The sequence below is a fragment of the Panthera leo genome, chromosome B4, assembly GCF_018350215.1.
Source record: "Panthera leo isolate Ple1 chromosome B4, P.leo_Ple1_pat1.1, whole genome shotgun sequence".
NCBI lineage: Eukaryota > Metazoa > Chordata > Mammalia > Carnivora > Felidae > Panthera > Panthera leo.
Genome location: NC_056685.1, coordinates 4,310,663 through 4,326,449, shown reverse-complemented (window position 1 = coordinate 4,326,449; position 15,787 = coordinate 4,310,663). Strand labels below are relative to the sequence as shown.

At 50.0% G+C, this 15,787-nt stretch overlaps 1 protein-coding gene and 2 long non-coding RNA genes across 5 annotated transcripts; 1 reads left to right on the top strand and 2 right to left on the bottom strand.

Annotated features, from left to right (window-relative positions):
* Positions 1 to 1,192: 1,192 nt before the first annotated feature.
* LOC122223815 lies at positions 1,193 to 9,055 on the bottom strand. Of its 2 annotated transcripts, XR_006204498.1 has the most exons (3): positions 8,850 to 9,055; positions 1,995 to 2,230; positions 1,193 to 1,501 (listed from the first exon to the last, which is right to left on the bottom strand). It is a non-coding gene; the product is annotated as an uncharacterized LOC122223815 (long non-coding RNA). The 2 variants fall into 2 exon arrangements; XR_006204497.1 differs by having other exon boundaries at positions 1,193 to 2,230.
* Positions 9,056 to 12,365: 3,310 nt separating this feature from the next.
* Positions 12,366 to 14,263, bottom strand: LOC122223813. 2 transcript variants are annotated; one of them, XR_006204496.1, is made up of 2 exons: positions 13,775 to 14,263; positions 12,366 to 12,999 (listed from the first exon to the last, which is right to left on the bottom strand). It is a non-coding gene; the product is annotated as an uncharacterized LOC122223813 (long non-coding RNA). The 2 variants fall into 2 exon arrangements; XR_006204495.1 differs by having other exon boundaries at positions 14,171 to 14,255.
* A 91-nt stretch (positions 14,264 to 14,354) lies between these two features.
* MCTS1 (MCTS1 re-initiation and release factor) lies at positions 14,355 to 15,216 on the top strand. Its single transcript, XM_042944749.1, has one exon. It carries the CDS (start codon positions 14,507 to 14,509, stop codon positions 15,050 to 15,052), a length of 546 nt encoding a protein of 181 aa, XP_042800683.1. The 5' UTR covers positions 14,355 to 14,506; the 3' UTR covers positions 15,053 to 15,216.
* Positions 15,217 to 15,787: the final 571 nt, after the last annotated feature.

Genomic DNA, 15,787 nt, shown 5'->3' with positions numbered 1-15,787 from the left:
CTCACACTCTCTCTAAAGTAAAAAAAAAAAAAAAAAAAAAAAAAACCTTCAGTAATATTTTGTAAAAGATTTTCACCTCCGTGGTTCGGTTCATTTCTAAGTACTTTATTCTTTTTGATGCTATTATAAACGGAGTTATGTTTCAATTTCCTTTTCAGATCATTGTTTATATGGAAATACGCCTGATTTTTGAGTGTTAATTGTGTATCCTGCAACTTGGCTGAATCCTGCTTTAGTTTTGACAGTTTTCTGGTGGATTTTTCTACTTAAATGATGTCATCTATGAACACAGATCATTTTACTTCTTCCTTTCTAGTTTAGACGCCTCCTACTTTCTTTCATTGCCTCACTGCTTTGCCTAGGACTTAAGATACTAGATTGAACAGAAATAGCAAGAGTGGGCGACCTTGCCTTGTTCCTGACCTGACCGCGGAGGATGACATTAGACACGAGCTTTTCATAAGAGGCCTTTATTACGTTGATCTTTATGATGGAAGAGGTTGAACCTTGTCACGTGCTATTCCTGCCTCAGCTGGGACAAGCACGGAGCTTCCTCCCACGCTCTATCCACATACACTGCACATTTTTGCGGACGAGCTCTCCTACGTTTGGCTTCGTTTGCCGTGCTCAGACCTGCGCAGCATCCGTATGGGGGCCTCTGGGCTGAACTGACACTTTGTCGCACTCTAGTTGGCATCACTTCCCCACTGCCTCACTCACTGTAGCTGAACAGAAAGTCTGAATATCTGGTGGTGTATGTCCTCCAACTATGTCCTTCCAGGTTGTTCTGGTTCTTGGCCCTTTGTATTTCTGCATAAATTGTGAAGTTAGCTCATGGGTTTCGAAAAGAAATACCTGCTGAGGTATTTTATGGGGATTGTATTTGTATCGAATCCACAAATCAAACCGGGAGCACTGACACTTTACCACTGTCCCGGGGAAAAGACACCACAACTTACAAAGGAAGAAATGATAAACTGGGAACGAATTTTTCTAACTCATATCTCAGGCAAGAGCCTACACCCCCTATAAATAGAGATCCTAGAAACTGATAAGAAAAAGAACAGCCACAGGATATAAAAACGGGCAAAATACGTTAAAACACACTTCACAAAAAAGAAATATAAAGAGCCTCAAACACATGATATATACTCAGTCTCGGTCATGACAAAATTACTAAATCCAAAAGAAGCTGTGTACAAACAGGGACTTTTATTCATTGTTGACAAGAATGCACGGTGCCTTTGGATGGAGGCAGTCTGGCCACACGTATCAAAATTACGAATGTAAGTCCCCTTTGGTTCAACAATCCCCGTTCAGGGACTTTATCCCACGGAAACACCTCCACACTTTGACATCTGCACATGGTCCTGCACTGCGGCCTTCTGCATACCAGCAAAAGATTGGAAACAAGCCACCTTCCTTCATCAGAGGTCCGTGAGATAAATGACGACCACCCACCAGATGCAACACAACGCAGGCAGGGCAGGCGAGGAAGAAACTGTGAGGAGTGAAGCTTCTCATCTACTGGTTTGCCGAGATCTCTCCCTGGTCCTAACTGCCCGCAGGGCCAACCCCTCGCTCTTCTGTCCCTCCCACTCTGAGCTGGATTTTTGAGCACCTGGATAGATGGCTTCAATGCCAGGGTCAGCGTGGCCACTGGTGGTTAAAGCCCAGGGATCCGAGCCCTGTTTGCACACTGGCCAGAAGGGGACCCTAGATGGTCTCTCGGAAGACATCACCCAGCTCCCTTGGTGAACTCTGGGGTTACCAGAGGGAAGATGGGTCAAAGGAAGCTCTTGGTCTCACAGGATCAAGACCAACTTCGTGTAGGAACCTAAGGATGGGATTTCCTCACAAGCCCATTTTGAAGATGGCCACACCGAGGACTTCTGAAGGGAACGCTCACAGGGGCGTTCAGACCAGTAAGCCCACCAGCCCTCCGGCCCCACCCAGATTCGTCTCGAGCTGCTGGACAAGGACGTGTGTACAACCTGCCAATCCCGGCAGCTGCTCCCGGAAGGGCTTGGACTGCTTGTCTGTGACCCACGTGCCCTCGCTGGAGCCCCGCTCCCGCCAGCTCCGTGCAAGCAGGGACGGTGCTTTTCCTGTGCCTTCTTCCCAAGCCTCTAGAATAGTGCCTCGTACACAGTAGGCACTCACACGGGCGTTGAATCTGTGTGATCCTCCCAATTCCCGCAGGCTGCCGTTACTTTCCAGATGTGGAAACCTGAGATGCAAAGTCATCTTGGGTTAGCTGACCGACTCATTCATTCGTTCATTCATTCATTCATGCATTCATTCATGTATCCAGCACCTATGTGCCGCTCCCTTTAACATGCAGGCATCGGGAATATAAATGTGAACCCTAGACACTCTCCCTGCCCTCGAGCTCACAGCTGAACAGGGGGGACTGTATCCACCCCACAGCCAGTAAGGGGGGCTGCAAAGCTACAGCCACGTCCAGCACAAGATCTTGCCCAGCTCTGGAGTCAGAGGCAGCCCTGGCACCAGCCGTGGAGCTCCAGGATCAGAGACCCCTCCGGCTCCCACACACGGACCAGCTCGGGGGTTATAGCCAGCTGCGGCTCTGGAGCCAGACCGAGAGCCGGGGTCAGCTCTCTCACCAATTCTGCTACCGGGGCCGGGGTCAGAGTGTCACGGCGAGAGCCAGCTCCAGCACCAGCCCCGGTCCCGGGTCCCGCGCCAGTCCCCAAGCCAGAGCCAGGCATTGCCAGCGCGGCGCTGACTCCCATGCTGAGCCCACCCCGGCGTCTCCCGGGCATCCGCTCCTGAGCAACAACCGGGGCCACTTCTGGCACTAGAGCTGTCTCGGGATAACAGTGTTTGTTTCTAAGTGTTCTTTCTCTTTTTCCCGTACATTAAAGTTTATTACATTTTATGTTTTAAAATGCACACACAGTGGAAATTTAACTTTTAATCCTTTTAAATTGTACAATTCAGTGGCATTAAGTAAATCCAATATGCTGTGCGACCATCACCACTATCTATTTCTAGAATGTTCTCATCACGCTACACAGAAACCCTGTATACGTTACCGCAGACATCGGACTCTGCCGGGCCCCCCAGGCCCGCTTCCAGCTCTGGGGGATTCCAGAAGCTCTTTTCAGGAGCCAGGGATACTTGGCTTTTTCTGTGGGTGCAGGGTGGGAAACACTGGCACCACCAAGGGTCCTGGTGCCCACACCGTTTGCCCCCCTGACCACCACTAATGTCCTTTCCGTTTCTGTGCATTTCCTTCTCCCGGCCTGCAGCCACGGCTGACCCTTCCTCTGTCCCTTCCCCTGTCCATCTCCCACCAACACTGAAGGCCCTGACGATGCCAACCTGCTCTACACCATGAACCCTCCCTGCCGACTGGGCCTCTGTCCTAAAGAATCAGACTTGCACCAAGAGGGCAAAGGTCAGTCATGCAGCCAGCTCAACCCTCCCACCCCCTACAGGAAGCAGACAGGACTCAAAATTGCTGAGGGTACCTTCTCACTGGCCCCTAGCGCTGGCCGCATTCCCCCAGGGGCTAGTCAAGCAGCTACGCACTTACGGACTGAGCCCCCCAGACAAACCTGCCAGCCCAGGCCACTCCCAGGGCCCAGACACCCCCCAGCCCCAACAAAGCCTGTCTGTGACCAGACACGATGCCTGCCCTTCCACAGGCTGGCCCGGCCTCCCCTGTCCACTCACAGCCCTCCATGTCTTCTGTGCTCTCGGACCCAGAAGACTAGCCGACACCTGCCAAGGAGTGTGACCACGCACGCTGCCTTCCATACACCTCCCCACCCTTGGTGAGCGCAGGTCACGGCCACGACTCGCCGCCCAGCCACGCGCTCGCCTGCTCGTGTAGAGCCCAGGATCAGGGGTGGCCCCCACTCCCAGGCCTCGGACAGGCGCAGGTGCGCCCTCTAAGTCAGCAGCTGGTGGCCCACATGTTCAGCGTGCACTGGGTCACCTCCTCCAATTCCGGACAGGAGGCCACGGTGAGCATCTTCCTGGCATTACCACTGGCCAGCAAGTGACGTTTCTGCCTCGTCCGCTGCCCCACCAGCTCTTATCCTTCCCGGTCCCCCCTTCCCGGCACCGGTGTTTCCCTCTGCACCCACAGGAAGAGCCAAGCACCCTCAGCTCTGGAACAGAGCATCAGGAATCCCCTGGAGCAGGAGGCGGGCCTGGGCTCCCACCCGCACCAGCCCCAAACCCCGAGCCGGCTCTGACCGACACCTACTGCAGAGGTGGGGCGAGCGTAGAACGCACAGCAAGGGTCACTAACGCGCCACATCCAACCCCAGCTCCAGAACGAGAAGCAGATCTGGCACCACCTCTGGGGCCAGCGCAGGAAACCCGGCTGGCAGCCGCTCCAGAAACAGAGCCTCTCCATCCCTAGTCTGCGACTGCATCCTGTGCTTTTCTAACTTGCGCCCCCTTTTGCCATCTACTCCATGGTCACCTGCATGTTCATAAAACATATGTTCGCGAACATAAAATTCATGTTAAATAGTTGACATTGAAGACATTTTAACTTGTCCAAGTCAATGCCACTCATTACATTCACTATGCGTCACACCCATCACTGTTGGTTCTAGAACATGTTTATCAGCCCAAACAGAAACACCGTCCCTACTAAGCAGTGGCTCCCCACTCCCCACCCCTGCACACCGCACCCACCCAGGAGTTTTGCACCCGTGTTATCACAAAACACGTGGCCTTTTCCGAAGGGTCGCTTTCACTTAGCACGTTCCAAACTTCGTCCACGTCGTGGCCTCTATCAGTGGCTCATTCTCTTTCGGGCGGAGTAATATTGCACCGTTTATCCACTCATCTCACCGCGATCTGGGTTTCCACCTTCCAGACTCAGTGGAGAGTACTGACTGCTACGAATACTTACATACAAGTATTTGTGTAAACAGCTGCCTACAATTCTTTTGGTATAGACCTCGGAGTGGAATTGCTGGGTGCTGGCTCAAACGACAATGCTACGCTCCACTTCCCGAGGAACTGCTCCCAGACTTGTACTTGTCACAGTGCCCCCAGGAACAACTGAAAATTTCTCAGCATCTTCCCCGACAGTTGTGCTTTCCTGTTTTTAAATCGTAGCCATTCTGGTGGGCGTGGCATGGCATCTCATTGTGGTTTTTTTTTTTTAAATAATTTTATTTATTTTTGAGACAGAGAGAGACAGAGCATGAGCAGGGGAGGGGCAGAGAGAGAGGGAGACACAGGATCCGAAGCAGGCTCCAGGCTCTGAGCCATCAGCACAGAGCCCGACGCGGGGCTCAAACTCACGGACTGTGAGATCATGACCTGAGCTGAAGTCGGACACTCAACCGACTGAGCCACCCAGGCGCCCCCCCCCTTTTTTTTTCATCTCATTGCGGTTTTAATTGGCGTTTCCCTAACCTCTAAAGATCTGATCGTGTTTTCATATGCTTATCGGTCATTCGTGTATCATCTGTGGCAAAATGTGTATTCAAGTCCTTCACTCGTCTTCCCTGGACCATGTTTTGTTGTTGAAGTGTAAGGATTCTTTGTATGTTCTGGACACATGACCCTTATCATATTTACATATGCAAATATTTTCTCCCAGTCTGGGGTTGTCTTTTCAATCTCGAGGGTCCTTTCATGCAAAAAAAAAAAAAAAAGTATTTAATTTTGATGATGCCCAATGTATCTGTTTTGTTGTTGTTGCCTTTGCCTTTGCTGTCACATGTAAGATGACACAGCCAGATGGTCACAAAGACTCATCCCCATGTTTTCTTCTAATAGTGTTATTTTGATTCATTGTGGGTTAATTTTTGTACATGGTGTTGGGTAAAGCTCCAGCTACACTCTCTGACATGTGGATATTTGGTTTCACAGTACCATCTGGTGAAAAGATGGTTTTTTTTCTCTCCTTTAATGATCCTAGTACCCATCTTGAAAATCAACTGTCCGTACATGTATGGGTTTATTTCTCGGGTCTCAATTCTCTCTCATTGACCTTGTTGTCGATCTTCTCTGCTAAACTCTGCTCAACATGCTTACTGGTCTAATCATTTTTCCTCCTTTATGACTTTCTACACAGAAGCGCACGGCATTTCTGAATAAAGATGCTTTTACTTTCCTTTTCAGTGTTGGTATCTTTTCTTTCTTTGTCTTGCCTCATTGCTCTGGCCTAACTTCCATTACCATGTTGAAATAAAGTGATAAAAGCAGGTATCCTTGTCTTGTCCCCAATCTTAGAAAGAAAGCTTTCGGTCTTTCCCACTGAATATGAGGGTACAGTTGAGTTTCTCATAAGCAACTGTTATCACGCGGAGAAAGTCATCTTCTGTTTCTATTTTATTGACCGGTCTTCATACTGAAGTCTTGCACATTGTCACTCACTTTCTTTATGTCGGTTCAGATTGTGCTCCATCATTCTGTTGATATGGTATGTTATATTAACTCTCTTCAACAACCCCTGCACTTCCTGAAATAAATGACACTTGATCGCGATGTAAATTTCTTTCACTATAATGCTTAGTTTTGTTTGCACATCCTACAGTGAGTTAAGCGTTCCTTCTGCTTATATTATTTTTTGTAGGTGTTCGAGAAAGACTGAGGTCACACCTTCTTGAATATTTGGGAGAACGCCCCAGAGAAGTCAGCTGGTTCTCTGCTTTTCTTTTTTGGGAAGGTTCTGCTAACCGATTCCACCTCTTCACTTATTCTAGCCTTATTTAGACTTTCCATTTCTTTCTCAGTCCGTCTGGGTAGTGTGTGGGCTTCTACAACGCACTTGTCCATTTCATCTAGCTTAACCAATTAGCAGGCATAGACTGTTTATAGTACTCTTAGAATCCTTTTGTAGAATGTAGAGTCATTAATAACGTCCCACTGTCTCTTCTGACTCCTGCTTTTTGAGTCTTGTCTCTTTTTATTACGCTAGCTAAATATCTGTCACTTGCATAAATCTTTACAAGAAAGAACTTGTCCTTTTTCTCAAATGCTCATCTGTTCTCCATTCCGCTTAGTTCAGCTCTAACCCTTATTATTTTCTTCCTTCTGCTAACTGTAGGGTTACTTTTCTTTTCCTAGTTCAGCAAGGTCATCTTGGAAATGGCCCCTGGCCCGGGCCGGGCACAGAGCTGGCTCCCTAGGGTCTGGGGTGTCAGGTAGGTGATCAGTTACAGACTGCAGCTGACCAGGCCACACGAGCATTTTCTGCCCCGACTGCCGGCCCACGCCACCCTCCCGTCTACTTTGACCCTGAAATTCTGCTGCAGAGAAGACACACATGGAAGAAACCGGCAGTGACCGGCTGACCTGACTGCCCACAGACGGACTACTCACAGCCCTCGTGCCTTCAGCGTCCTCGGATCCAGAGGGTTTGCCAAGGCTGCCGTGGTCAAGGAGCCGGGCCACCACCTGTCAGTGTTCCCTGTGCGCTTCCCCCGGTCTTCCTGGCGGTGTGCTGCCACACCACGCCCAGCACGTGTGACCACTGCAAAGCCAGCCCTCCGTTCACCACAAGGGCCCCAGGGAGGATCCCAGGCCCAGCGGCAGCTCCAAGCCCTGTGACCGTGACAGGTACAGCCACACATCAGAGTGTGGGTTTTGCCACCGTGTTCAGGGAGCACTTACCAGCTCCTCCAGCTCTGAAGTGGACCAAAGCAAGAGGACCTTCATCCTGCAGTCCTCTGAAGGCCAAGGATAGCGTGCCCACCCCCACCTCCCCATGCCAGTGCTCCCTAATCTGCACCCACAAAAAAGAGCCAAGGACCCCAGTTCCTGGAACCCCCCCCCGCAAAGCTGCCTGCTAGTGTGGGTGACTGAAGAGTCTGGGGCTTCCCGGGTCGTGGGAGTCGGTCTCCGCACGTCCCCAACGAGTCGGCGGGAGCGGCGCCCTCCCGGCTGCAGGCACAGCCCCTCACTCTTCTCCAGTCCGCAGGACCACCGCGTGCCTCCATCCTCGTCACCCTGACGACAGCAGCGACAGTGCAGGAGCACCTTGGCCATCTGGGTGGCACAGTGCTGCCTTGGCCCCAGACTTCGTGGGGACGGACCTATCCTGAATGGCTCCTTTGACAGGGAGCCAGCTCTGGCCCCGGCAGGCGGCGGACCTGGTCCCGCAGGAGGCAGACAACTGCCCGGCCCTCACTGTGCACATGAGGACACGGAAGCAGGTCTCCTCAGCCCTGGCTGCTTCCTAGGGATCCATGCTTTGGCGTGCTCGAGAACGTGCCCACTAGGCTCCCTCCAACGCCAGGATGCCGTGGCTCTGATAAGGTGGCCAGGATTGTGTCACCTGCCCGCCCGAACCTGCAGTGTCCCTGACTCTGTCGGGCATTCAGAGCCCTGGGATCTGGCCCCGTGTGTACCCCTAACACCGTGCTCCAGCCTCCCTGGAGCCCTCCTTACCCACGAGGTCCTTGCTCCCACGGAACCCCCTGCCTGCACTGCCCCTCTCCAGCACCCCCATTCACGACAGACTCATGGCCAAGGCTGGGCTCAGAGGCCACCTCCTCAAGCTCCCGGGCACGGCACACCTGTGGGATCACACGTCACAGCGCTGTGGCAGGCAAGCTTATGCGGTGACTCCTTAGAGCCTCAGTTCTGCGGGGCTTGGTCCCTCGAGTGACCTTGAGCGCTGGTACCACTGCTCATCTAAAACGGGGTGAAGGCACTGAGTGCCCAGGAAGGGCTCCCTAATAACAGTGACTACCCCCAACACTGGCCCTCTGTCACTGTGGGCCCCTCCTGGCTCCCCCCATCCCCTCTTATGGCAGGGGGGATGGGCTGGACCTGTGTCCCCTGGGCCTGCTGGGAACACAAAGAAAAGAAGGTAGAAGAAGAGGGGGAAGGGGTAGACTGACCTCCCTGCCAGGACTCAGCTTTTCCTGACCCGGCCACGGAGCAAGCTGACCTTGGGGCGGACTCTGGGGGCCGGCACAGCAGGGAAGGCAGTATTCCACGACACCCGTGACCCCGGGTCTCCGGCCTGCCTGGCTGGAGCAGGGTGGCCTGGGGGTCGTGGGGTCTCACGGCGGCAGCCAGCAGGGACGCGCGCGGTACCCGTCGGGCCGGCAGCCGTTGGTGCTCCTGATGCGCGTGCGTGTGGCCAGGCGGGCTCTTGTGCACGCGCTGTCTGCGGGCAGGGGGCTGGGCTACCCGGCGGGGTCCGCTCCAGTCTGCAGACGGGAAGGAGGCCCTGTGCATCCCACAGTGCACCCCACCAAACCCGCCGAGTAGCTGGGAGCCCAGGCCGCACCCACGGGGGGCTTGGGAGGGGGGACGCAGGTCTGTGTCCAGCGCTCAGGAGCCAACCGGGAAACTGAGGCCAGGAGAGGCAGGGACTGGCCCAGGGCACACTAAGTGGGCAGAGTTTAGAGAAGCAGGGGAGGGGTGGGCAGGGTGGGGTTCAGGCCACCCAGGCCAGGGCTCAACCCTCTTGCAGGATTTTGTTTGGAAACAGAAGCCCCTAAGATTGGGGGGACGTCTGCACACCTCCCCCATGTGGGGCCCTTTCCTCTGCGAATCCCCAGGGCAGCCTGCCTTCTGCCTATTTTGTGTGCCTGGTCCGTACAGGGCACTGCTGGAGTAGAGGAGAAACAGCATTACCGGGGGTGGGGGGGTGGGGGGTGGGAAGGGGGCAGTGAGTTGGCTGATGTAATTAAAAACATTTTGGATGTTGTGAGATTTTTACAACACATGGTAACTTTTTAATCTTCAAACATCGTTCATAAATTGAAGCAATGTGGAAAGAGATATTTTTTTATTTTTTAAAATTAAGAAAATGTTTTTAATGTTTATTTATTTTTGAGAGAGAGAGAGAGAGAGAGAGAGACAGAGCGGGAGAAGGGGAGGGGCAGAGTGAGAGGGGGACACAGACTCCCAAGCAGGCTCCAGGCACACAGCCTTGACCTGTGAGATCATGACCTGGGTAGAAGTCAGAGGCTAATGGACTGAGCCACCCAGGCGCCCCGAAAGAGGGATTTTTACATTGAAGCATCGTTAACATACAGCGTGATACTAGTTTCAGGGGTGACATGACTCAACGGTCCTGCACATCCCTCAGTGTTCACCATGATGAAGCACAGTCATTATCTGTCACCAAACGTTCTCACAATGTTACCATGTATTTTATGACTGGAAGTTTGTATTTCTTTAAGAAGAGCCAATAACATGGGGTTAACATGTACTTTTTAACAGACAGGATTTCAGAAATAATCGCTTTACTGTTATTTACAGATAAATATAGAGAAAAAAATTCACAAATTGTAAATCAAGTAGAGGACTATTTAGAATGTGCTTCGCCCGAGCTTGGGAATGTTTGGTGACTTTGTGGAGATGGATTTATTTATTTCGGAAACAGACGTGTATGGTAAAAGTTCCCTATTAGTTGAGAATATTCCCCCAACACGCACGGTTCCAATCTTGGAGACCCGCCTGGCGGCTTCAGTTTGGTTCTCCTGCCCTCTAGTGGCCATTCGTCAAAATGCAGACAAAGCTGCAGGGAGGTGAAAGGTTTGCAACTATTAGGACAACCCCGGTGGGTGGTGAATTGTGCTCCAAATTTTGAAGATGCGAGGAACCTGAGATATTTCCTCGTTCACTCTCCTCACTTTAATTGTGCAACATCACCACTGTGTCTCCATCACCAAGTCCCTTGAGATTCCTGATACAAAACTCAATTCTGGCATCTCTTGACTATTTGACTTAGCACCTTTATCCAAAGCTACAGAAATTTCCCATAAAAATTTTTATGTATTCACTATAATCTTAGACCTTATAAGTACCACACAAAGGCTGTTTTGCAAATAAACAAAGGAAACACTTGTAAATGTACTTGCTCTGTTTCTTACTATAAGTCATTTGTATACTGTATTTTTTTTTTTTTTATTCGTCACTACACCACACCTTGTGAAGTATACACTGTATTTTTTCAGATTCCATGGGAATAAAATGACACTCACGGAGGCTAACAGAACTTAGTAAATAGTACATCCTGGGCCTGAGAGTCTGACTTCAGGGTCTGCGCCATAACTTTCCTCCTTTTTTAAAAATGTTTTTTAAGTTTACTCACTTATTTTGAGAGAGAGAGTGCGAGCAGGGTAGTGGCAGAGAGAGGGAGAGAGAGAATCCCAAGCAGGCTCTGCGCTTTCAGAGCTGAGCCCAATGCAGGCTCGAACTCATGAACCGTGAGATCATGACCTGAGCCAAAATCAAGCATCAGATGCTTAACTGACTGAGCCCCTCAGGTGCCCCTCTTCCTTCTTAAAAAAAAAAATCCAGTTAATTAGTTTTTAGTTGATTTTAAATTATTTAGGAGAATGAACTGGTAATGTGTTTCAATGTTTTAACCTGCTCACTTGGGAAAGCAACATCTATGTGTCGTATTTTTTCCTACACCGATGTAAGTCAGTCTCAAAGACCTAGACTCCTCTACAAAGTTTAAGACCAGGCTCCGTGATTTTTGAGAAGCGTAGATTTTAGAAAGACTTAGGATAGAGGTTTTTCATTTTTTAACTTTAACTTCTTTAATTTTTTTTTAAGAATTTAAGGTGAAAGCAGTGTTTAGCATCCTTTTCATAGTAGATGAACCAAAGCTAGTTGGCCAAGATCAAGTGCACCCTGGGAAAGAGTTACAGTGTACAGATTGAATGTGATTTCAGATAAGAATGATTATTAATGAGGCTTAGTCGGCTGAGCATCGGACTTTGGCTCAGGTCATGATCTCACAGCTTGTGGGTTGGAGCCCCACATCCGGCTCTGTGCTGACAGCTCAGAGCCTGGAGCCTGCTTCGGAGTCTCTGTGTCCCTCTCTCTGTGTGCCTCCCCTGCTCATGCTCTGTCTCAAAAATAAATAAAACCTTAAAAAAAAAAAAGAATGATTATTAACTTCAAAAAGGCTTTTCGTTGCTATGGAACTTCAGAGTAAACTTTCTTAGAGTCCCTTTTCAAAAATAACTCCATTAAAAAAAATCCCTTGGACATTCCTCAGACAGACAGTTTCAGGTCAAATAATTTCTGATTAAGCTACTAGTCATCTAAAGACAGGTCACCCAGCCACTAATGACTGTTCCTCCCTTGAATTTCTACATCTGGTTCATGCTGCTCATACAGCCACTGAACAACCCAACCCGTGAAACCCAAAGAAAAAGAATTATCCTGTCAGGTTAAGCACACAAAACCCATACATGACAGACAAGGTTAGCTGCTCATAGACTAACAGAGCCGTGTCTAGAAACGTGTGACTCTTCTCGGGATCAAAGTCAGTGGAGTGAAATCTCAGGGAGGCATATCAGAGACCTGGCCATAAATGGGAAAGCTCAAGTCTGGCCAGTTATACTTTATCCTGGGTGAAGAGAGTATTACAATAGTCATGTAACTGTTTTCATGTGAATTTAATAATTATCTACATGAAATACTTAAAACCCAATTATTCCAAGTTCGAATTCAAGCAATTCTCACCCGATCCCTACGAGATGGGTATTCTTGTTAACCACACTTTTGTAATGAGTAAACTGAGGCACATACACATTCAGTCACTTTCAGGATTTCAATCTAGTAAGTGATGGAGCAGGATTCATTCCTGGCTTCTAAGGCCAGGACATGCCAACACCCTGCTATCCTGCCTCACGTGACGGTCTTAGTTGTGCTGGCTGATCTTATGTGTCAACCTGACTGGTCCACAGGGTGCCCGTATATTTGGCCAAACATTGTTCTGAGCGTTTCTATAAGGGCGTTTCTCCAGAAGATTAACATTTTAGTTCACGAAGCAGATTACCCTCCCTGATGAGGACAAGCCTCATCCAAAGCCGGAACAGAACAAAAGGCTGACTCTCCCTTGAGTAAGAAGGGGTTCCTCTTGCCTGATTGCCTCCGAGCTGGGCCATCGGTCTTCTCCTGCCTTTGGACTTGGACTCAGACTGAATTACAACAATGGCTCTCCCGGGTGTCCAGGTTGCTGCTCATTGAGGATGTCAGGACTTCTCAGCCTCCATAAGTGTGTGAGCCAATTCCCTACAATAGATACATATGTCCTGTTTATATATTATTAATTATGTAGTAATATATATTATATATTAGTTATACCTAGATGTGTATACATATTTCCACATATTTATATATATAAATATATAATTTATATGATTTACCTATCTATATTGTTTCTCTGGAGAACCCAGACTAATAGATTTTTGTTCTGAGAATGGGGAGATATATATATATGTGTGTGTGTGTGTGTGTGTGTGTGTGTGTGTGTGTGTATACATACATATATATATTATTTATACATTAAATTATATAAATATTAAATATATAAGTATTAAGCTAATATTTATATATTAAATATATACATATTTGTTTATAACCCTGATATGCTGTAAGCTTCCCAAGAATGGGGAAATACGTGCTATTTTCCCACTGTATACCCAGCACCTGTTATAATTCCTGCTGCAGGATAGGCTTCCCAAATTAAGCATGTGTTCACTGGAGAGAAGTGCTAGGTCAAAGAATACAGACATAAAATACACAATTCCTGCCTTCAGGGGCCTCTCACTTCTTAGGATGACAAAATGCACATGGATAAAATCTAATTAACTGGCTGGCTTCCATATTAATCCTAAATGGGCATAGACCAGATAATGGTTTCAAAATATACGAATCCCAAGTTGATAGAACTGAAAAGGGAAACACATCCGCACTCGTAGCTGGAGATCTCAATACGCGCTCGGCAATTTACAGAGTAAGTGGGCAGAAAATCGGTAAGGCTCAAGACGTGAACAACCCTACCCACCTGCGGGACACAGCACTGCACCCAAACAAAGCAGGATGCACATGGTTTACAGGAGCACGTGTGACATCGGCCAGGAGACACCATATTCTGACTAAAAATGAGCGTGGACATTTCGGAATGGATTGAAATCCTACAGGATGTGTATTCCTCCCGGCCGGAAGCCTCTCCTCTCAGGTTCAGGTGCAGAGGACTCAGGGAGGAGGCTGCATTCAGGGCTTTGCAAGGACAGTGTCAGAGGGCGGTGGGGAGAAGGGAGGGTGTGAGCGAGGGGTACCGAGAGTAACGACGGGGACTCGGCTCGTCGCGGTGACTCCGCGGGGCCGGACGGCCGGGCCACTCCGGCCTGCTTTCCCGGGCCGTGGCCGGGGTCACTGGAGGGACGACGATTGCGCTTACCGACAGTAAAAGTAAAAACTACCGGCCCCCCGCGCTCGTCTCTTCCGGCCACGGGAACGCCCACTGCCCCTCCTCTGCCGCCAGCCCCGCCCCTTTACGCACCCGCCCGGCAGACGAATCTGCGGCCGCAGAACCGCCGGCACGGGCGCGCCGCCTCCCGAGGGGCGGAAGTCGATCACACGCAGAGCCGTAAAGCGCGCTCCCTTCCGGTTAACGACAGCCGCCGCTACCTTCCCAGCCGGCCTTCCTCCGGTGAGCGCCTGTGCGGGACCCTCGGAATTGCGGTGTTTTCCCAGCTCGGGGCTGTTCGTGTCGCCGCCCCCTGCGCCTAGGATCATGTTCAAGAAATTTGACGAGAAAGAAAATGTGTCGAACTGCATCCAGTTGAAAACCTCCGTTATTAAGGGCATTAAGAACCAGTTGATAGAGCAGTTTCCAGGTATTGAACCATGGCTTAATCAGATCTTGCCTAAGAAAGATCCGGTCAAAATAGTGCGATGCCACGAACACATAGAGATCCTTACGGTAAACGGAGAGTTACTGTTCTTTAGACAAAGAGAAGGCCCTTTTTATCCGACCCTGAGGCTACTGCACAAATACCCTTTCATCCTGCCGCACCAGCAGGTCGATAAAGGAGCCATCAAGTTTGTACTCAGTGGAGCCAATATCATGTGTCCAGGCTTAACCTCTCCGGGAGCTAAGCTCTACCCGGCCGCGGTAGATACGGTTGTGGCAATCATGGCCGAGGGGAAGCAGCATGCGCTGTGTGTCGGGGTCATGAAGATGTCCGCAGAGGATATTGAGAAAGTCAACAAAGGCATCGGCATCGAGAACATCCATTACCTAAACGACGGGCTGTGGCACATGAAGACCTACAAATGAGCTGATCGGAAGGAGCGCGCTCGGACTGGCTACGGACGTTGTGCTGTGTCTGTGTCTGCGTGTGACGGCACGAAGATGGTGCCTCTGTGGTTCTGCCTAAGTTCAACAGATGGTTATGCTACGGGAAACAGAAACTAAACGGAAGTAAAGATTTGGAACGAGTACATCTGCCTGTGTGCGTGTCTTTGTGAGTGAGTGTGTAGGAGTGGGTGTCTGTGTGTGTCTGCAGAGGGGCGGTTGGTTTCGATTTGCTGCCTTACCTGCCCAAGCGGGTGTGGGTCCAAACACAGGTGGAATATCTGTGGTAGAAAAATAGATTTCAAAGTGAAGAGACCCAAAGTGGTGAGGGAAGAGCTTGGAGAAAGAAAAGGACTGGAGAGGGGCCTCCGCAACTGTCAGCAGTAGCATTTAAAGGATAAGCAGAGGGGCGCCTGGGTGGCGGAGCGGGTTAAGCGACTTCGGCTCAGGTTATGATCTGCAGTTGGTGGGTTCAAGTCCTGCATCCGGCTCTGTGCTGACAGCTCAGAGCCTGGAGCCCGCTTCGGATTCTGAGTCTCCCTCTCTGCTCCTCCTCTGCTCAAGCCCGCGTGCTCTCTCTCTCAAAAATAAATAATAATAATAATAATAATAAAGGATAAGCAGACACTCCAGTAAATAAGTGTACGGCAGGTGTTAGTGAGCGTCTGCCCAACAAGCATCACTCCCTCCCTCCTTGTGGCAGAACTTTGTCCATCC